The 24,002-nt window shown below is 38.0% G+C and overlaps 1 protein-coding gene across 4 annotated transcripts in view; it reads left to right on the top strand.

Moving 5' to 3' along the window:
* The first annotated feature begins 15,846 nt into the window (after positions 1-15,846).
* The window catches only part of PTPRR (protein tyrosine phosphatase receptor type R), a 236,929-nt gene continuing 228,773 nt past the window's right edge, over positions 15,847-24,002 (top strand). For all 4 annotated transcript variants that reach the window (XM_073215597.1, XM_037000349.2, XM_037000347.2 and 1 more), the window contains exon 1: positions 15,847-16,309. In XM_073215597.1, the coding sequence (XP_073071698.1) occupies positions 15,862-16,309 (448 nt within the window). In that variant the 5' untranslated portion in view covers positions 15,847-15,861. The remainder of the gene's footprint in view (positions 16,310-24,002) is intronic.

Raw genomic sequence — 24,002 nt, 5'->3', positions numbered from 1 at the left:
ATGTTGCCACAAGGATTCTGTAGTATTAACATGGTTTTCTCAGCTAATTCTCACTTTAGTTGTCCTCTTTTGAGCTCTGTATCCATCATTGGGATGTTGACATGAGAGGTTTTGTTCTAACACAAGGGCTGAGTAAAAAGCAGATGTATTTAGGAGTACATGAGTTGGAACCCAATTCATAGAATAATATATTTTCCCCCTTAAAAAGAAAAAGAGTTCTCGGATTTATAGCCACCAAGAAGCTTTACTGACATATGAAATTCTGAACATCCTGGTGCTAAATCATTGAGTTTTGCACAGTCCCATCACATGATTTGTGATGCTCTCTGGTGCCTCTAGGTCCAGAAATCAATGAATGGTTTGTGCTCATCAACATATGCCATTTTTCAACTACGGCAGACAGAGTACGGGTAATAGATTCCTGTTAATTTTTAATGAGATTCACAAATAGCATCCCTTTGGGGCACAGAAAAGAGTATAGCTGTGCAGAGAGTTTACTCTAAGGTACATTAAAAACCCACATAAAATATACATCAAAACACATATTGAAGTACTCACAGGTATAGCCCAAATAGCCATTCACAAGAGCATCAGTTTGCTTAAAATATGCCTCAGGGAGGGTGTGGCTGCCATACACAGCCCCCCATCCATGGCTTTCCATGAACACTGAGTTGGCATGAACCCTTTGGTGAGTGTACCTCCACAGGCATGCTCTCTGCTTCCCCAGCATGACCGGCAAGGTCACAGTTCTGAACAAATGCTGAGACTCCTGCATTCTGGGATGCATTAGGACAGAGTGCGCCCTTAGGAGCTTAAGGACAATCTCATGTCATTTCTAAAAAGCCACTTATGTGAAATAGGCACTGTGTGACAGCAGGATCTAACATAGGGACATTGCTAAAATGCTAGGATTGAGCAGCAAAGTAATACCTGATGGTGTTGGAAATTGTTGATCTCTCGTGTCTTTTGATGTTGTCCAATACTTGGCACTCCTCTTGCCTTTATGACAGGTAAGTCTCCCTCATCTGTTTTTTCTCTTTAATATTGATGTTACTCAGAACTCATGACCTTGATCTGTTGCTCTTTTCTTCTTGCATGCTGCTCATGAGTTACCTGATCAGTCTGATGTCTTAATCTTCCACCTATATGCTTTTGCCTTCAGTTCTAGCGTCTACCCTGTGATTCAGTCATAGATATCTAAATACAGGCTGTGCACATGCACTTGACAGCCCCTCAAAAGCAGTATGTCAAAAACAGCACTCTACTCTGATTTCCCGGCGAGGTCTGATCCTTTCCGGGGACATGGAAGTCATTCTTGACTCATGTCTCTCCTACATATGCCTCATTCACTCTATCACCAAATCATGCCAATTATAGTTTCAGAATTTTTCCAGAAAGTCTTCCCTTTCTGTTACTCCATATACCTACTTTTACTGACCAAGCAGAGGCCCTCATCACCTCTTGCTTTTATAATTTCAGTGGCCTCCTAGCTTTTATTTACTCTTGCTCCAACTTTTTAATCAATCCTCTGCAAAACAACCAAATTGGTCTCTTTACAATGTATAACTAATGGATCCATCCTTTCAGTCCATTCCTTAAAACACTTAAAGACTCTCCACTCACTATGGGATGAAGTTTAAACTCCTTAGAGTAGCATAGAAATACCTTCTTGTCCTGATACAGTATTCCTCTATGTCTAATTTCTCCTAACTCTCAACCTCATACTTTATACTGTAGCAAATATATGTCACATTCCTTTAGCATTTTGTGCCTCCTTCACCTCAATCCCTCTAAGAGGGTCACCCATCTTTCTTTTCTTGGCTAACTTATTCAGCCTTCAAGGAGTTATTTTCTCCTGGGAGTCATACCTTAGCCCATGGTTAGACTAGATGCTCCTCTGTGTTTGCAGAATGTCCAATATATAGTCATATTATCTATATTACTTATGACAATATATAATGTATCAGTCTGACTATATAAGTTCCTCAGGAGCTGCTTTCTTATTTCATTTATTTCCATTCTTCTATGACTAGTGTCTAGCTTAGTGCTTGACATTTAGTAAGTGCTCAAAAAGTGTTTTCTGATGTGAACTGAGAGGTGTTTTGAGCATTACCATGAGCTAAGGACATATGGAGCATGACTTAAGTTCTGAGATTCCATAATTGTATCTTATTTATTCAGTTTTAAAAGTACTTAGTGAATCTATTCTGATACTTGCAGGATACAGGAGGAGGATAAGGTATGGCTTTTAATCTGAAGGAAGTTACCAGTATAATCAAGGATATAAGGTATTTCATAATCATTGTTTAATTTCATATATTGCCTGTTTCATAAAATACACATACATAACTTATGAGTTTTTATGCATTAGTATTTTATGCATATAATTTACATTCAGAGATACTTCTGACTAGCAATATCAGGCATTCTGACAGGCACTAAGGATTTGAAAATTACTAAGACATGATCCTTACCCTCAAGGATTTACAGTCTTGTTTGGTAGTAAACTGAGGAGCAATTAGGAATTTATAAAGTGGCGTGACAAGTGCTTTATGTGCCAGGCACTGTGTAGGGCACCAGGAATAGCCATGGATCAGAGAGTGCACCTTTCCTTGAGGAGCTCTCTCACAAAAACTCTCACAGTGAATGGTACATGTGGTTCAGGCCCAAGGAACCAGGGAAACAAGAGATGAGTGTAAACTGAGAAGTGGATAAAGGGTTCATGCAGGATATTGCAAGTGAGCTTGACATTAAGGGTTAGGTTAAATGAGCTATGATTTGACTCATCAGACAAAATCAATAATTACTCAGAATGGATAGCATATAATTGCAATTAAATTGCAGCATATATTTTCCTTTCCTCTCCTTTATCTAGTACAGAAAAAATAATAATTTCTTGTTATGGTCTACCTATGTAATACTAGCTCTTTCCTCTTTCATGGTCAAGTTTCATAATTAAAATTTATGTTTGAAAATGATACATCATATTGAAAGATTAATTGAAGCAATATAAAAAAATCATTATTGGGAAACACTGTGGACTGTCTAGCAAATCTTACACTGCAATCTGTCCCTTTTACCTGGGATTCAGGAAGAGAGTATCTTCACACTTCCTCTGACAATAACTTGGATAAGATAAGGAAGGAGAACACCCAGCTCATCAATGATAGAATACCAGCATTCATTTTGTTTGGACCGCTCAGTTAGACTTTTATTGTGTTCCATTTATCTAGCACTTGGTAAAACTTTACATCAGAAAATTTTCAAGTATCATGGGACATTGGGTCATCTTTCATCTAATCAGTGCATTTTAATCTCCATGAAACTGACAAAGTATTGAAGATCTGCAGTTTCAAGGATTTCAAAAACTGGACCAAAAAGCATTAGCCCAAATGTCAAAATGGAAAATGGTCCTATTACTCATTTAGCAAGTTACTTAACCAAAACTCAAGAGAAAACTTTCAGCAGAAATCTTCATCAAGCAATGGGTGACATAATGGTAAGCAAAAGCTTGCTTATAAAGCATTCCCAAATGACCTGCAGATTAATGTATTACACATACCAGATCAGCAGTGGCTCCCAGGGGTCAGGCACATTAACCCGGAGAGCAATGCTAATGCGACTTTTGTTGTAGGAGAATTGTGCTGCTGAAAAGTCCTTCCTTTTTGACAGTAGAGCAACATTTTTGTTGATCCATGTCTTCTTGCATAGGCACATCTGCTTATGAAAAAGCTGACCAAAGTAAATGCTGTTTACTTCGTGGTGATGGAAACAAACTGGCAGGCAGAGACACTGAGTGGAGGGTATCACTGAATTTCATTCGGATCCATCAAAAGAGAAACGAACACTTGTGGTATTTTTTTCTAGGCATGGAATTTCACTTTATCTTTTTCTAAAATAAAGCAGTGTTGGTAAAATTATCAAGGGAATACAGTGTATTTTTTACTTTCTCCATCCCCTAAATAAACATTCAGAGTTATCTGCTCTAGCCTTTGGCCCCTTTCAACTATGACTGCAGTTGTAACTAATTTTTAGAAGCCATTTCAGGCCTCTTAAGTAAACAGAAGGCAATAATTAAATGGATTCATTTTCATATATCTGTTCAATGTATTTAAAGAGCTCTTTAGGATAAAGTAGGAAGAAAAACATGTTCCTCATTCAGCTTCCTAATACTGAGTGAACTGTACCTGATCTCATGCTCGTGCTTATGTAACAATGTGCTGCTGGTATTATGAGCTTGTGGTAAACCATAGTGATCTCACTGAGTTGTACCTTACATGTTGCATTTTTGTGGAATAACATGTGGAAAGAGGAAAAGAAATAGAGTTATTTTTGCGTGATTTTTTTGGTAAAAGTTATAATTACCAGCATTATCATTATTATGTCTATTACCAAGTGACCATAGCTATTATGGCAAGTATATATAATGCTACTACTTCAGAGTATTCCAAACTAAAGAACGATACAAGAACGAAGGCAAAATAGTATACTCATTCTGACAAAATAGTGGTCTAAACTAATTTCTTCCTAAAGCTTCTGTTAGAAAATGCTTGGAAATGATAAATAAATTATGGCAGTAAAATTTCAAAGTATCACCTAATTTAAAAAAAAGGAATATCCACAAATGACAAAAATCAACAGGGAAATGGAAGTCGGGATACTAAGCATACAACTTGACTCTAAGATGAGGGAGAAGATGTTCAGAATGGTTATGGATATGGTTGTATAGTATAGGGGAAAATTAGGAAGGTTACTGTATTTTGTAATAGTTAGGATATTGAGTTTTAATTCCCAATACAGATAAATAATAAACCTTAAGTAAGGCAGAGACTTGGAAAATGAGGGACCTTTACATATACTTGGAACCATTAGAGGACTTTCATAAATGGGGAGTAAAAATGTTATGCTTCTGGCTTGGACCAGTGCTCTCATAATAATAATTGCACACTGAACAAAGATACGAAAAAGATGAACTTAAGGCACTAAAGAGAAGGTAAAACCAGGTGGATCATAGAGGAGAGGTGACATTTTGAAAGGAATGGCATAGAGTGAGTTACTTGTTCTTGTGACATTTAGCCAACATCACTTTTATTATCTTTACTACCAAGTGATAATGGCTCTTACGGCAAGTGTGTATTTGTAATAATTCACTGGATAGACTCAGATGCAGATTTGAGATGGCAGAATAGTGAAATTGACACTAGAACAATAGATATACAACGTGAAGAGCAGAGAAGAAAAAATAGATGGAAAAATATCAGTAGAGGCTCAAGAAAATATGGGTCAGTATCAAAAATACTAACATTCATATCATTGGAATCACAGAAGAAGAGAAGAGATTGGTGCAGAAAAGTTGTATTAAGCAATAATGGCTAAAATTTTCCTAAGTTAGGACAAAATTATAAGTTTATAGATTACAGAAGCTCATTATCCAAAAGGATCTTTTAAAATGCCGACATGTCACTGCTGCAAATCAAAAGTAAAAGAAAAAAAGCAGAAAATAAAAGACATATTATAGAGAAGGTTAACTATGTGCAATTTTTTGTAAATCAATTATATCTCAATAAAGCTGGGGTAGGGTAAAGAAGAAAGAGCAAGATAAATACATACATACATACATATATATATATATGAGAATATAAAGGACTCTTTTTTTTAAGATTTTCAAAATAAGTATGACTTTTAAAAGCAAAAATTATCACATTGTCTGATGGGTCTCCAATATATAATACATGGGAATTATAACACAGAAGGGGAGTCTCAAGGAACCTATATAGTTGTAAATCATCTACATTTTACTTAAAATGGCAGCATATAACTCTAAGCAGACTGTGAAAGATGTATGTATATTTCACTCCCCAGAGCAACCTCTAAATAAATGATACAAAGAAAATTAGCCAAAAAGCCAAGATAAATTAAAATGAAATACTAAAAATAGTCCAATTATCCAAAAGAATGAAGGGAAGGAGGCACAGAGGAGCATAAAAGGAGGGGACAAATGGGAAACAAATAATAAAATGGGAGTGCTCAATCTATTCACTAAATGTAAATGGTCTGAACAAACTGGTAAAAACAGAAATTGTTAGATTACATTTAAAAAAAGAAGACCTGACTATATACTGCCTACAAGAAACCCACATTAAAAATAAAGAGGTCAAAGGAGAGACTAAATGTTAAATAAAAAAGAGTTGAGGTAGCTTTAATATCAGCAAAGTAGACTTCAGAATAAGGAATATTTCAAAGATTAAAGGGTTAAGAAGAACATTGCATAATGACAATTCACCAAGACATCACAATCCTATGGGCATCTCACAAGAGATCTTCCCAACACATGAAGCAAAAATTGATTGAACTAAGAGGAGAAATATAGAAATTAATGTATGCTTGGAAAATTCTATACTCATCCTTAGTAATCAACACAAGTAGACAAAAAAGAAAATCAACAGGATATTTGTCTTAAATAATGTTATGAAACATCTTAACCCAATTAACATTCCTAGAACACACCACACAACACAGAATACACATTTTTTTAAAGTGCGCATGGAACATTCTCCATGATAAGACTGTATTTTTCTTGGTATAAGTCATTCTGTAATGAATTTAAACCAATTAAAGCTGTATAGCATATATTCTCATACCACAATAGAATTTACTGAGAAAATAAGAATAACAATATCTGGAAAATCCTCAAATATTTGGAGATCAAACAAGACACTTATAAAGAACCTATGAGTTGAAGAGAAAATTATGTAAGATTTTTGCACTTAATTTGAACTGAATGAAAATAAAAGCATGAACAACAAAATTAGTGCGAAGAAACTATATTTATATTTATATAATTATTTATAGCATTATATGCTTATATAAAGAAAAGTTCATATATCAAAGATCTAGGCTTCTACCTTAATAAACTTCAAAAAAAAGGAGTAAACTAAATCCAAAAGGTTTTAAGGATTTAAGAAAGGACAAAAACAAAAACAGAAATCTTTGAAACAGAAAACAAATGAAATAGAGAAAAATCAAGGAAACCAATATCCTGTCCTGTTAAAAAGATCAATAAAATTGATAAGCCTCTATCCAGACTAATAAATAGGGCTGCATTAAAATTAAGGAATATTAATCAGAAAACTATAAAAATGTAAAGAAAAATCATATAATGACAGATTTTTACAACATAAATAAATATCAAACACTTTGTATCTAAATTCTAGAATATATGCAGAACTTTAAAAATGGATTAGAAACAAAACAGGCAAAGTATATAAAACGACCACTCACAGAATAGGAAACGTTGGCCATTAAACATTTTAAAACATTCTCTTATTTGTTGCCAAGAAAAAAACATTTAAAAAATAAGGTAACATTTTGTATGCATTGATTTAACAAAATAATTAGTAGTAAGTCTGATATTTGTGTGTGGGTGAAGCTATAGAAAAATTGGCACTCATATATTTCTGTTGAGTATTCAAATATGTACTGACACTCCAAGGAGCAATTTAGTGATTTGAGGTTAAGGTAAAGGTGATTATAGCCTATGAGTGAGCAATTTTACTTTTATGTGTGTGCCTTGGAGAAACAATAGTAAAATATGCTTGGAAAACATGTGCAAGGGTATATTAAAATATTTTTCAAAACTGTAATGGGGAGAAAAAGTGGAAGTAATTTAGCTTAATGGGATGTAATAGCAATTAGTAAATTTTAAAATAAAAAATTACTACATACTGTTCATGAGTATTTACAATAAAGTTTAAAGGCATGATTAGGAATGATAAACTACAAAATCATAATAGTCATTACATTTGAAGATGGAGAGAATGGGAATGAGCGAGCAACTGATCTGTTGAGGTTTTTCTGTTTGCTTGTTTTTGAACAAGAGACCAGAAGCAAAGAAAAAATAGTTTTTAAAAAGGAAGGAAATACCACCGTTACTTATAACTCATATTTCTATAATGTGCGTTATAGTCGTCTTCACCCAATGGTATTTTTTCGCGACGATAATCTCAGTGTCAGTCTACGAGTTACTTAGGGATAATGAACGAGGGAACAAAGACCCCTGGTGCTCAGCCCACTATCAGCCATCGTTCTTAGGATAGGCAAGAGTCTAACTGGAAGGTACACATTTAGGTCATTCCTAAATGGCCATGGGTTGAGGCATGACTCAGAATTGGATGAAGTGGCTCTCTCATGGATGGGGCGGGGTAAGCACATTACAAATCTCATTCCTGACACTTCAGAATTTCTTCTTACAATGGACTTCACTAGAACGACAACCTTCATGTTAGAAATATACTATAGCTTTCATTCTCCTGTACGTGTTTTCAAATGTTTTAGGGGGTGAGTGTCATATGAATGCCTTTCCTTGTTCTTCTAAAGCAGCTTACATAACTAGAGGAAGAGCTCTAAAAACTAAGTCAAAAATTGAATGCTACGTGCAATGCTGTGCAACAATTAAAAATAAAAGCATGGAAATATGTTCCCACCAGGCTATTATGTAAAGAAACAGTTTCCAAATCCATAGTATGGTTCCAGTGATGTCAAAATTATGTTAAAATCAACATTTATTGTAAGTACATGCATGCATAAATACATATATCCCCAGGGTGGCGTAGAAGGAAACTAGATTATACCAGAGAGTTAACTGCATTGACCACCAGTTTACAGAATCCATGGACATGCTTTATATTGTCCTTTGTGCAATAAATGGTTCTACTTTCGTGATTTAGAACATTTAATTTTAGACTGAAGACAGTTAATTTAGATACAGGGGAACTTCAGAAATAGCATGCTTGTTTTTGCTCATTTCTCAGAAACAGTGAGATAAAGTTTGACTGTTATCTTATTATATTTATGGCTGAGTTAAAAATAGTTAAGTTTAATTTTATTTCCAATTTGTAACTGAATTTGGTTTTGAAAGGGGGGCATTTTTCAATCTTTGTGATCACCTTTGGCACCGATCTTATATAAAATATTAGATTTTTAAGTTGAAGTCAAAATGTGGGCTAGACCGCTTACTTCCTTTCCTAAAGCATAGTATTTCCAAGGCTAGAAGATCAATGCCTTATCATGAGGGATGATTTATATTTTCTCCACATTTGTATTAATAACAAAGTGGTGTGTTGTTGGGTACTTTACATACGGAATTGAGAAAAAATCATTTTATCGAAACATAAAATGAGGTTGTCTTTTATTGCATCCCCAAATAACAAAAAATCAAAATTATTTACTTAAGCTGTTCTAAGAAACAGGACTTTGTGAAATCTTTATTCTCCAGCATTTGGACAATACCTAAATGAAGTATTTTGATGCCATTCTCCATGCAGAAGGCTGAGAACACAAAAATGCTGGCTAGGTATTTCTGGCATTCTTTTCCTGCTTAGATTTCTCATCGATAATATACTGGACTGACTTTTTGGCTGACAGTTTAGTATAAGGGCAGTTCACAAAATTTTTCTGTAAAGTTCAAGATGATTGAAGTACAAAAATACACATGCACATGTCTAAATAAAGTGTTTATTTTACAACAAACACCTGGGATAAAGAGTAAACTTCTGAGGTGTTCTCTCCATTTACCTTGGGTAGTTACAATCTCTGGGCTTTGTTAATAGCTTTATTATTTGCACAGTTGTTTTATTGTAATTTGAAATCAGTGCAACTTGAATGAATAGAAGGCTCTGGTAGAGAATTATTCATTCAGTCAACTTGGCATTTTTTAACTGTATTTCTCTTTACATACTTAATTTACTTAAAGGTATGCTGGAAAGTATTTCTGTCATTGTGGTTTTCCAGATTGTTTAAGATAGCTATGGACACAAGAGCCTTTTGCTGTAGCTGTTCCATCCTCCCAGAAACTTATTTAACCAGATACTGCTTTGGTAACTCCTTCACCACCTCCCAGTCTCTGCTCAATGCTCACCTTCTCCACAAGGCTTTTCTGAAAGACCCTATTTAATTCTACAAACTCCTTTCCTCACATTTTCTTCCCATCCTCACTCCCCTAAAGCCCTAACTTTGATTTACTTTTTTCTTTTCCCATAGCATTTGTCAGCTTCTACCGTTACATAATTTACTTCTTATATCTACTATTAAATGTGTATTTCTTTCTTGTAGAATGCAAACCCCATGAGGGCAGGAATTTTTGTCTTTATTATTCAATAATACATACCAAGGACTAAAAACACTTCCTGGCTCATCATTGGTACTCAATATATGTTTTTATAAAATTATTTAAAATCAAGTAATATACTAATGAAATGTCAACAGATTATGCCACTGTTGATATGCCATATGTCACATAATAGCATATCCCAGTATAACTTGACCTCAAATAATATTCCCTGGTATATTCACTGAACAAAGGCATTAGTGTTGTCCCAGGACACACAGATTCTGATGAATGAGTCAAAATTATGGCCATAAACAAATGCTTGCTTAATTATTTGGGCATATTAGTGGTCATGTTATACTTAGTGGATATTTTTAGTAAGACTTCTTTAACTCTCCCTTTCATGTTGTAAAGGCACAAAGGAGTATATTAATCTAAAAATGTTTCTCAACAACATTGATAAATTAGACTGATAAATTAGCCCCATGTAGACCTGCAGCTGCTAGAATGAGGGAAAGGAGGTATAAGACAGAGAGCAGCACTGACCCGTGGCTTTTAGTTCCAAAGGGTGAGCTGTCCGTGACAGAGCCATTCCGTATTTTTTAGATGTTCTTTTACATCATCTTATAATCATGTGAAAAAATAATGTGAGAGAAAAGGGGCGGGATGAAATGATCTAATCAAGCCATAGTTTCATTCCCTGGATATTCTTAGTCTCTTGAGCTGTTGGGTGAATGAGGTGTTCCAGAGTGACTTCATGCAAAAGAATGACCAAGCACTATACACAATGTATCTGACTGGCCCCAAGTAGCTAGTCTAAGCCATAATGGAAGGCTCTCCCATCTGTGTGCTGTTCAGCACGATGGATGGTGTACGTGCAGCCTAATTAGTGTCTTGGGAGGGACAGTGAACTAAGGCAGGAGAGTCAGCAGTTTGTAAAGCTATTACTGACATATTGGATGAATCTGACCTTTGCAATGCCAGAGGTAAAGAAGGGAAAGATGACAGTACGACACATTGGAACCAAGGGCTAGCTCCAAGGAAAGTTTGTACCTCATTTTGAATAAAACTTAAATGATGAACCACTAGCAGAATCTATAGGTATCACAGCCTTTTTGTCTTAAATATTTTATATTTTACTAGGACAGCATATTTCACATATGCATAGAAAAATTTATCTTTATTTTGGGTACCATTTTTTTTTCAGATACATATTGCTGTCTTTGTGTGTGTGTGTTTGTGTATCAAACACTTCAAATGATAGTCTTAAAAGCTACAGCTGTGTTAAGTCGTAAAATTTAATTACCATCAGCCATTTTGAAGTCTGTACCTTGGGGTTACAAACAATACACTACACTTTCCATTTGAGCTGTGAAGCAAATCTTTTCACTAATCAAGGAGGCAGTATACAAAATAGTTGTTCACAGCATATTGCTCAGGTCACCAGACCTGAATTCTAATTCCAGCTTCATCACTTACCGGCTAGATGACTGTGGGTGAAGTACTAGTCTCAATGAATTTAAGTTTCTTCCTTCATCACAAAGGGAGAGAAATACCCCATAGAGCTCTTAGGAGAGTTCAATGGGATAATATATCATTGTAAATTTTACTGTTTTCCTTCCTCTTTCCCAGTGTCCTTTGTTATTTCACTGTTTTCCTCACTGTGCTCACATAGCAGGGTAGGTTGCTCTGCCTTGTTACGGTTACGAAAATATTTTTTTAAATTAATGTTGAATCCACATACCTGAATGTACCATCTTTGCCCATGAGTTTCTAATCCATTCCTTTTCATTCTGAGCCATTTCACTCTGAATAGCTTAATTCCCATCAATTATTTGCCATGTAATAATAAATTCTTCTTCTTTTTCCCTCTTATGCATAGGTTATCTCTTAAACAAAAGGAAACAGGAAACTTTGGGACTGATGAAGTGGCTCTGTCAAGGATGGGGCAGGGTAAGCACATTACAAACCTCAATAATGTGTTGGTCATTGTCACCCATTGTTTCTGTACATGTTCAGAAGTTCCTTGAATCCATTTCATCATTTCATGGCTCTTTTACCAGTCACACAATCTCGTGGCCTCTCTCTCCCTGTAGAGCACTCAGAACCCACACAGCCTGCAGGACTCGGCAAATTTACTGTTCTCCACTCATAGTTTCTAGCCTACTATACATCCCCAACTCTGCTGCCACACTCCATAAAATGGATAATTTCCTCTCTTCTGCTCTACTTTGCTTTAAATATCCTTATAATATGGTTCTTTAAGCATGATTTTATGTGCTGTCCGTCCTTGTTCACTAGAAGCTACACCCCTGAGTCCAGGGCCCACTGTCTCATCCTCTTGGAGGCAACCTCTTATGGGTGCTGCACCACACAGCTTTCCTGACAAATGTGAGGATCAGGATCTCCTGCTCTGGCCCTGATCTAATATCTAGTGAGCCACCTACAATTGGCACTCTATATATATTTATTGTATATAAAGTAGTACATCACAGTGGTTTGGTATCAAACTGTCTGGCTGTGCATCCTAACTCTACCACCTTACCTTCTGGTTGATTGCTTACCTCCTGATTGTGGGCAAGCTACCTCCGTGTGCCTCAACTGCCTCATCTCCAAAATGAGATGATGGTAATGCCTCTTTGTAGGGATATTATAAATGGGATATCTATGCACTTACAGAAGAGCCTGGAATGTAGGAAATGCTCAATTAATGTTAGCTATCATCTTAAAATAATAATGATAATCTAAATAACTTAAATAGGAAACTGTAATGGTGAATAGATCTAATTTTTCTACGTAAAGTGTTCTAAGGAAAGATGGCTACCATGAATGATCTTCGTCCATTTATAAACAAGTTAATGTGGAGGCACATAACAGTTAAATTTGTTTTGAGGACAAGCTCTGAAAAGCATTCTCTCCAGTATAAATTCTTCCTGACTCTCACCTCTTGAGAAATGGAGATTACGCATCTGCTGAGGAAAAGTACATAATGCAGATTTTTTATTTATCTTCCAAAATATAAAGGATTTCCTTTCAGACAAAGCTCTGTAGGCCTGCACTAGCTTCCATGGCTCTCTCATATTAATTTCCATACCTCTCTGAATTGGAACTAACTTTTTAAAACCCTGTGGCAGTGTTTTAACCCAAGCTTCTTCTCTAAAACATCAAATCTCCTTCACTAGTATTAGATAAGTGTCCGGGAAGGCAGCCTCTGTGGACTCACAGGGACTACTTCTCAAAGAGTTGTTTTCACTAATTGGCTAATTCACTTATTGTCCTTTGATTTCCCATGTCATGAGATCAAATCCTTTGGACATAAATTAGATTGACTCACCAAGGAATACGAATTTTTCTCACTCCTTTATCTTTTTCAAGTAAATTAATAATGAATGTCCAGTTCACCAAAATTACAGTTCACTCAAGGTTATTTTTACCATGTTGAACTATTTTAGTAGAATATCTCGTCAAATTGGAAACTGGAAAATTTTGCTGTTAAGGAGATTTTCCTGCACAGTTTAGTAATTCGGCTACCTGCACCCCTGGGCAAAATAAATAGCTAGCTGGTTGCGTGTTGGCAGTCACAGCAAATCATATTATTTCAAACTTTAAATGTTCTTCTGGCCCCTCCAAAAATGTTGAAATTATCTATGCAAAAGCAAGGGTTTCAGAGCCTGAATGCAGTAAAGTGCATGTAGCATATGGTCATTTTCTCCTTAAAGACCTGGGTAAAGTCAGTAATTTGTTTTTTCTTAAAAAGGAAGAAAATAAGGGAAGCACACCATTGTAAGTCTGCTGCTGTTATTTCCCCTCAATTCCTAGCCCTGCAGCGATTCTAGGATGTTTATGAGAAGGGTTACCCCTCCAAGTTTTAAGCACCATGACATAAATTATCTGGAATAGCTATTTAGTAAGAATTACAAAGAGTCAGGCTAATGGTCAACATTGAACTTTATCAACTGATTGCTTTTAATTTATTCATTTTTTTGAGCATCTATTTGTGAAAGACTCTGTTCTAATCAGTTGGAATGCATCAGTAAATAAAACTGATGCAAATTGTAGTCTTGATGCCACCCCAGAGGCGTGGTGGTGAAGAATAGACAATGAATGATAGACTTATTAAGTGTTCTTTTGGTATGTTAGAATGGGAGATATGCTCTGAAAAAGGAGACTGGGGCAAAATGAATCCAGGGTAGGGGAAGAGGTCACAGCTTAAAGTGGTCTTGGTGAAGAAGAGCAATGCCCCAGAAATGGTGTGTGACACACTCAGGTGCTGGAGTGGGGAAGTGGGGGAAGTGGAACTGCCTGTGTCTGTTTTCAGCACTAGAGACCTTTCTCAGGATCAGAACTGCGCCCCTGCTCCACCAGTTTGAGTGCAAGTCCTGTCTTTGTCATTCAGTGCTAGAGAAGAAATAAATTACAAAGGAAATGGTACTGCCTGGGCTTTCAGGCTCTGTGAGATCCTGCCTAATTTAAGCTTTTGTGGGAAGCATATTCCCATTAGGTGTCCCAGTACATGGAATTCACAACGGTTGGAGGCCAAAAGCATTGCAGGAGATGGAGAGTTCAATTCAACAAGCATGTATTAGCACTTGTGGTTGGCCTAATATGGCTTCATTCTACTGAAGTGATAGAAGATGCAGAAGGTCTTATGAAGCCTTCAACTGTGTTTCAATACAAACCACAGATAAATGATGATCTGAAAAATGAGGTAATGCTAAGCAAAGGTTGTTTATACATTCATGCATGGATGAGAAATATCACTGTTATCTGGAGTTAGGTCAGGGCTTTGTAGAAAAGTGAGACCAAAGTTTGTCCCTTGAAAACTCGAGTGTGGTGGTGAAGCAAACGGCATTAATTGCAGAGGGTCAAGAGCATGAGGGGGACTCAGAGGCGGGCAGGTGCGTGCTCCTGAGATAGTTCAGACAGAAGGGTGGCTTAGGGACTTCTGGACGAGGAGTAATTAGCCGCTAGACTAACACATTGGCCCCCACCCTCCAAAGCTGGGGTAGGGGTGACCACCTGCATTAGACTGCTGTAGGCTCCCTCGAGCAGGGCGGGAGGGGTGTGTTACAGACATGATTCTACTGCCTTCACCTGAGAAAGTAAAATGGAGACTGAAGATAATTGTCTCCATAACACAAAAGGTGCCTTTTCTCCAATTACATGGCTATATCCTACTAGTCTAAAAGTATGGCCTCACTTCTTTTAGCGATCTGTGACTACAGTCACAGACTTTGGACATGAGTCAGGAGAAAAGTTTAAACACAGGGATTGAGCGGGAGAGAGAAGAGACACAAGATGGGAAAGGTGTCGGGAAGAGGCGCCCCCAGGACGCCCGTGCGCTTCTCCCTCCAGGCAGGCCGCCTTGGGATAGCTTCCCGGGCAGCTGGGGCGCTCAGCAGGGGAGGAGACCTATGCTCCGTCCCCGCAGGCGGCCCTGAGAAGCCGGCCCATCTGCAGCTCAGCAGCTGCCCACTCCCAGCCGTGGGCTCTACGTGTCCACCACGATTTGGGGAGGGAGCCGGTGGGTCTGGAGGCCGACCCCTTCCTAGGCTCTCTCCTCTCGTTCTTCGGGTCTTGCCCCCGCCTGGTCCCTCCCTCCCCACCCCCAGGTGTTTGGCAGGAGCTCTATCCCTCACCTCCGCCCCACGAAGCCCACCGCGGCGGAGCCAGATCCCCTCGCAGCCGCCGCTAAGACCCGGAGAAGTGGAATTTCACTTTGTAACTCGGGTGCCGCGCGAGGGCCAGCGCCGGGCATGCTCAGTCGCCGCGGCGCGTCGGGGCTGGGCGGGCGCTGCGCTGGCCCCGGCGCGGCCGGGCTCCCGGGCTGGCGCGGAGTCCACGCCGCCTCCGCCGCGGCCGCAGGGCGTCCGGAGGCCACGGGTTGCGGCCCGAGAGCACCTCGGCCCCACGCTGCTCCGCCCCTCGCCAGCCGCCTCCCACTCGGCTTCCCCTCCGCCTCTCCGGGGGAGGCGAAGCTGGTTCACGTTTCTGTCGGAGCCACACACCGCCCTGCAAAGCCCAGCCGAGGACCTGGGAATGAATCCCGGAGACCAGAGGACCTTTGGCAGTGGCTCTTTCTAATTGCACTTCGCCTGAAGTGGGGTCGTGGCGGAGTTCCTCCTCCACCTCTCAATGCAAACACTATGCGGAGAGCAGTAGGCTTCCCTGCGCTCTGCCTGCTTCTCAATCTTCATGCTGCAGGTAAGGGGTTGCCGGGTGTAGCGCTGGCTGAGGATGAGATGGGAAACTGCACATGCTTAAGGTCTCTAGGAAAAGCTTGCCTCGCAAAGGAAGCGTTGGAGAGGCAAACAGGACAGGGCTGACAGGGGAGAGGTGAGGGAGTAGTGCACCTGTTGGAAGACTGAGGCCAAAACTTAAGCTAAAATCAGCTCTGCATTTTTCCTTTTCAATATGAATACAGGTTTGCTTTCCCTTCCCCATCCCTCCGTCTAGATACCCTGATCCTGTTTCTACACTATGCTCTTGACTGCCAATTTTTCAGGAGACAGACAAGACATCCTGCTGGATGTAACCTTTTCTACTGCAGCGGCTCCATCCGTAAGGTCTCTTGGTTCAGCAAGAGCTAACAGGCATGCATTGGCTGTAACCTGAAAGACCACATCTCTGCCCAAGGATAGAAATACATGGTTCACGTTAATGAAGCTGCTCCAGACTCCTTTGGCCCCCGCTTTTGTCACTCGAATTTTCTAAACCAATAAGAGGAAGGAAAGGTTTAAAATAGGACCCTCTCTTCTCTTTCAGTATCATGCTTAGGTTCCGAGGGCACTACATGAAGCCCAGTCACAGTTTCAAAGCTGACAGCTTTGGAGTAGGCACTGTCAGTGGGACAGATTTGCGGAAGTCTAGCCAAGAGTGACAGTGAGACTGTTCCCACGTATAGATACATTTGATATCATAACCAGTATCAGGCTTCCTCGTGAAGCAAACCATAAGAAGTACCTGGGTAATTTTACATGTGGTGTTATTACAGACCCTGCTTCAAAAAGCTGACTCTCTTAATGCAAAGATGTGCTGGACTGAATCCTTTATCATTTTTGCACACACTAACCAAAATAGAATATGGCAGAGATTTTAGGAGCTCTACTGCGACAGCAGTTGTCCATGCAGTAGTCCTGTAGCAACCAAAGACTAGAGATTTTTCCCTGTCATGCAATCACACATACTCATTCATTCCTTCAACTAACATTTACTGAGCATGTACTATGTTCCAGGGGTAATGAATAAAAATAATGGTTGTGAAATTAGTTCTTATGGTATCTTTTAAAAGAAGGGAGTCTTTTTCTATGTGTGCAACAATAAGAGTAAAATATGGTACTTTCTTATTTCTAGCTAATGCTATTTTAATGTATTGTGAATCCAACAAGTAATGTATGTGAACATTAAAGTTCTAATTAATTAAGTACACATGTTAATTGTTATAATTATGATGTTATACTGTGGAATTTATAATAGTTCTTCGGCACACTTTGAAAACTAGAAAATATCTACGACTTGGTCATTAAATTATTTGCAAATAGCTTGTGATGAATCCTTTTATTACCACATATGAGTCTTTAATATTGAAATATGGGAGGAACATATATACAATGGATTGAGTTTTATTTATATTATTGTTTAATGATAACACTGATACAGACATTCATTACCCCTCTCCCCCAAAAAAACCCTCAATTCTCATCAAGTTTAGGAATGATTTAGCTGATCTATCAAAAATATCAGTGCAGTTATTTTTAAACAAATATGAATAACTGTAAAGTCACATTTAATGTATCTTGAGTAATTATAGCTTCAAAGTTATAAATAAACAAAACTAAGCAGGTGGAAAACATTTCTAAAATTTTGTAGATGAACATTTGGGACAATGAAAATAGAGGACTTTTGTTCATCAAAGGAGAAACCTAGAAGTCTGTAACCCTAGATTATACCTGGAGCTCTGCTGAAAGGTGCATTACCAAAGACAAACCAGTCACTCTCCACTTTGACTTCTTAATTTAAAAAGAAAAGATTATGTAGCCAACTTGAATTTTATAAGGCAATGCTTTGAAGGGCTGTATTTTTCATATTTCAGTTGCAAGATGCTCTACAGAAATTAATCGTATTCATATTTAATATAGTACTTTTGATAGGTTTTCTTCACAGCAGACTGCAATTTTAATATTGTAGTTGTCTTGCCAGTTTCCTTTTGAATGCATTTTAATTTTAAACAGCAATTGTGGGTCACAAGCTGTCATCAGATTAAAATTCATCACAGTCATCTAGTAACATTGTTAGGACTTTTCATTCGAACTGAGACAAACACAGATTTCTCCATCTAATCTCTTGTAGATTTGGGGAATGAGAGAGAGCGTGTGTGGAAGGACAAAGATCAGGAAGTTGCTGGTTTGTATACTTGTTGAAAGGCTGAGGTTGTTTCTTTTACAGAAGGCTCTCCTCTCAGGAGAGAAGCAGGCTTTATAAAGAAGGGAAATGAATTATGTATATTCAGGCCTCTGCCTGAAAAGCTAATTGATCCATTTTGGTTATGCCCGGGGTACCAACAAATACTTTATGCTGGTGGAACTAATGACATGTTAGAGCCCTTTAGGGATGGGAGAAGCGGGCTGACAGCCTGTGAGTGCTCTTCATATTTATACTAGGAGCCGTTGTCTTCCATGTAGTCATTCCCCTAAGAGGAAGGTAGCAAATTGTTTTGAACTTGAGTGCTATCTCCAATTATTTGGTCATGATCGCCTGAGATGCTACAGGAAAATAAAAATGTTCTGACCAACTCTGAGGTCTGATTGATTCAACAGGAAAAAGTATGTTGTCTGTTTGTGATGTCTTTGGGAACAAAAAGGGGAAGAGCCATTACTGTGCTGTGTAATTAACACCTCTGAGTGGGATAACCCACGGAATTACTGAGCATGGGCTTGTTAGAGAGGCTGGCCTCAACTCTCCACGGCAGCTGATTTTTATAGATCCCCTTAAGAAGAAAAGTTATAGTTATTGTTCCTCCAGCTGTTAACTATACAGGAGAGAAAACTAAGATCCAGTAAATGGTAGGTGGAATTTACTTGAAATAGCAAAATGCCAATTAACAGGTGGAATGAAATCCCAGGTTTTCAGACCTGTGACTGCATGTTATATAAAATCATACACTAGTTCTAATAGGTGAGGCTACCATTGAGTTAGTGGTGCCAAATCCCTCTTACTTAACTGCCCTCATTCTTTATTCTTTCTGTGTGCCAAGGTAATACATAAACTCCAGTTGAGAAAACCCTTCAGGAATATACAAGAAGGTATACTACAATAATATGGATGGTAAAAATAATATGTGGAAGATCCATAAATAAGTTTCTTTTCTTCTGTGTTTCTTCTCTTTCTTTGCTCAAAGAGCTATACTCTCTTTCCGGAGATGATATTTATTGGGTAGTATTTTAGTTGCAAAGATGTGAATGTCTTGGGATAGCTCAGAAAATCTCATGTGAAAGCTTTATTTTTCCTAGTGAATGTTTTGCCAGGAAAACACAGAAACTGATTTCAGTGCATTACTCTTGCCTCAAGCTCTGGAAAAGGTTCTTTCAAATGCCCACATTGTTCTTATTAATAGCCTTTCTGGATGGCACAAAGACTGCCTTCAGTGTATCTTCTGAAGATGCCACTTCATTCTCAAAGAAATGCACAATTTCTCTAGTCTTCAAGAACGAAGGGTTCCCTAGGATGAGACCAGAGGACTATGGAGGTCATTTGCAGAACCTCAAAATGAAGAGTAGACTGATAGGAGAATGATGTTATTGTATAAGATATTAAGATGTCTTTTCTCAGTGAAGAGTCCTTTAGAATCCCAGAATCAGTTTTTCCTGTTCAAAATCACTCAGCACAGTCCTTAGAATGGCCCACCTTCTATTACCTTCCCTCCCAACCCTCCCCAACCCCACCCTCCCACACACACCGTTACCTCTCTGCTAGCATTTCTCACTACTTTCCTCCTGTTTGTCTCTCTTCAGCTACATTGGTCTCCTTTCTGTACTGAGAAGATGCCAGGCACTTACCCACCTCATATATTTTGCTGGGTTGTTTCACCTGAAATACTCTTTCTCCAGATATCTCCATGGCTTGCTCCTTTAGGTCTTTTCACAAATGTTACTTTTTCAGGGAGGCACACTGATTATCCTTTTAATATATCATCTTCCCCTCACAAAAAACCTCCAGTACCCCTTCCCTACTTTACTTTTTTTTCCAGAGGTTTTTCACCACCTACTATACCATATATGCTACTTGTTTGTTTTGTTTATTGCAGTTCCCACTCTCCTTGAAGAGACAGATAGCTCTTTGAAGGCACAGACATCTGTCTGTTTTGTTTACTGCTGTATCTATTGTAGATCCAGCCCAGCCTAGCACCTGGAGGCAGTGTTTAGCATAAAAGCTACTAAAGATTAAATAAATACATTGAATAAATAAAAACACTGCAGTGGTATTTCTGGTTTCACCTTTTTGCATTTAATTATTTCTTAGCACCTGTGTAAGACACACCTCGTCTTCTTAGCCACTTCCAGGATTGACTTCAATCGAGCTCATTTTTCCGAAACTCAGGTTGCTCCCCAAGACCTCACAAGCCCAAGGGATATACTGTCTTAAACAGACTTTGCTTCCATTGGGACCTGAAAGACAATAAGGGGTGGGCTTGCAAGAAACCAGAACTACCAATCAACTCACTGTCAAAGTCCTTCAAATTTATTGCCAGATGTGATACGGTCCAAATGCCTTTCTGGTTGGCTGTATTTTCACTTCTTAGGGAAATGCCTTGTACATATAGGAATGGCTGTGGTGATGTAAATGGATTCATGCAGCTAATTTACAAGCAGGGTTTAAGGCACTTGGACAAACCTGTCTCTTTCTTTGGCATTTTAGAAGCATAGGTTTGTATATATTGGAGGTCACACAATCCTGACACCTTGGAGAATGCATGTCCTATTGGATCCCACACCCTGATAGCACCTTGAAAAAATTCTGGGATGCATTATTTACATTCTGCCTTCTCTTCTTTGTTCTTCATCTTCTCCTCTGCCAGCTCCAGTCCTCATCCTATCATCCTACTGTTGAACATAGTTAAGGTGACCTGGTAAAATTCTTCTTATCAGTGAATGTGTACAGCATTTATCTAATTTGATTTCTCTGTGAGTTTTGAATTGTGGAACTTCTCCTCCCCTAATTCCCATGAATAGTCACTGCTTCTTAACTTCTTTTTTTATCTCTTCAGCCATTCCTTAGTTTACTCTTCTAGGCCTTTTTCTGAGTATTGTTTAATAGTTAGTGCTCTGTAGAGTTTATGTATCCTTGGTCTTTTTTTTTTCTTTTCTCTTATACAATCTCCCTGGGTAATTTTACTCAGACCTACATATCAAAGATTCCCACATCAACATTTTCATCTCATACATTTCTCCTGAACTCCAGTCCTATAATTACAATTACCTAGGAGTCATTGTATACCCCACAAGCATAGTAAATTCAACTATTAATACTGAACACCTCCCATCACAACTGCTCTTATTATCTCTACATTTCCTGTCATTGTGACTACCACCAGGATCCCCCACAATCACCCAAGCCTGAAACTACGAGCTTGGGCTGTGTCCCTCTGTAGACCTTCATCCAGGAGGTCACCAAATCTTCTCACCAAGTCTCCTCTATCCCTGTTCACATCACTGTATCACAATAGGTCCTAATTTCTCATACTATCTTACAATAACCTTCATCACATCCATCTTTCATAATAATGTCAGAGGCAAAACTCTTAAAAATCGTACCTGATCGTATTCTCTCTTATAAAATTCTTTACCACAATGATTTCCTTTTCCCTTAGAATAAAACCCAAATTCATTAAATGGCCAAGTCTTTCACTGAGGTTTTTCCTAACAACATCCTTATTTCCTGTCATCATGTCCTGCTTTGCACACTATTATACTAAGATCAAATTTCTTTTGGTTTGGCCAGCCTCTCATATTTTTCACATACTGTTCCATTTACCTTAAATATTCATATTCTGCTTCTTTTTCTAGACAATGTTTCCTCCAACTTCAAATCCTAGTCAGGAATTGCCTACTTTGCAAAGCCACCTCACTCAAGTAGCTTTCCTGGGCTTTCCTTTTAGGCCCTGTTTGTTCCTCTATTATGTACTGAATATGCATAGTGAAGATTTTTGAGGACAATAACAGAACTCATACACAAACTCATATATATAACAGAAGAACTCATATATAAAGAACTCATGCAACTCAACACCAACATTAATAATAATAGTAATAATATTAATAACTCAATTTAAAAATGGCAGAGAACCTGAATAGATATTTTTCCACAGAAGCCATACAGATGGCCAACAGACACATGAAAGATGCTCAGTACCATTAATCACTGGGGACATGCAAATCAAAACTACAGTGAGATACCACCTCACACCAGTCAGAATGGCTAATATCAACAAGACAAGACAGAACAAGTGTTGGTGAGGATGTGGAGAAAAAGGAACCCTGTACACTGCTGGTGGGAATGTAAATTGGTGCAGCTGCTATGGAGGTTTCTCAAAAAACTAAAAATGGAAATATCATGCGACCCTGCAGTTCCACTTCAGGAAATCTACCTGAAGAAAATGAAGTTATTAACTGAAAAGATACGTGCACCTCCATGTTTATTGCAACATTATTTACAAAAGCCAAGATGTAGAAGCAACTGGAGTGTCCATCAATAGATGAATGGATAAACAAGATGTGGTACATATACACAATGGAATATTATCCAACCACAAAAAGAAAGAAATCCTGCCATTTTCAACAATATGGATAGACCTAGAGGGTATTAAGCTAAGTGAAATACGTCAGAAAGGCAATCATCAATACTGTATGGTTTCACTTACATGTGGAATCTGAAAAACAAAACAAATGAAAACAAACAAAACAAAAATAGCCATAGAAACAGAGAATGGACTGTTAGTTACCATGGGAGTTGGGGGCTATGGGTGAAATAGGTGAAGGGGATAAAGAAATATGAACTTCAAATTATAAAAAAACTTAGTCACAGGGATGGAAATATAGCATAGGGAATATAGCTCATAATATTGTAATATGTTTGTATGGTGACTGATGGTAACTACGCTTATGGTGAGCATTTAATAATGTATGTAACTGATGGATCACTAAGTTTTCATCTGAAACCAATATAATATTTTATATAAACTAAAAAAAAAATCAGGTGGGAGTGGGAGGCAATGGGTTCAATAAATCAAGATCCAAAAGAATCCAACTGTTCCTTTCCTCCCTGCCCTAAAAAACAAACCATCACAGAGAATTTCTGAGTATTTGGATGCTTGTATACATCTTCTTTCTTTCTGTCTGTGCATAGACAAAGTCTTTATAGAACCATAAAGTTCTTGGATCCCACACATTTTTTCTTATGGAAAAATGCTTACAAATGAAGGGAGACGTGCTTATACTTGAAGAATGGAGACTAGCTTATGAATTATTAAAAAGTTACTTTTTATGAGATGATGGGGTCACACATCAAAAGCCCCATTCATTGTCATTAGCTGTAATGATAACATGTATGTCATGTTCTATGGTAAGTTTATTGTTAAATCTTCTTAAACTGTTTATAAAATTCAAAAGGTAGAGAAAGTGTTTTTCTCTTTAAAGGGGGATTTTGAAAGATCCTACTTAGCCCATAAGTGCATACTTCATCTTCAAAGCACTTATATAAATGCTGACACACTTAGAGAAGCATTGATATTTCCCTGCATAAGGGGTTTTTAATAGCCTTAAAAAAAGATATTTCATGGTAAAATATTATTTTGAGATCAAATTTCCTAATGATTATTTCCCAAATAAGGTAACTGTAAGTG

Source organism: Manis javanica, chromosome 10, assembly GCF_040802235.1.
Source record: "Manis javanica isolate MJ-LG chromosome 10, MJ_LKY, whole genome shotgun sequence".
Taxonomy (NCBI): Eukaryota; Metazoa; Chordata; class Mammalia; order Pholidota; family Manidae; genus Manis; species Manis javanica.
The sequence above is the reverse complement of the archived record's forward strand: the minus strand, read 5'-3'. Positions and strand labels throughout refer to the sequence as shown.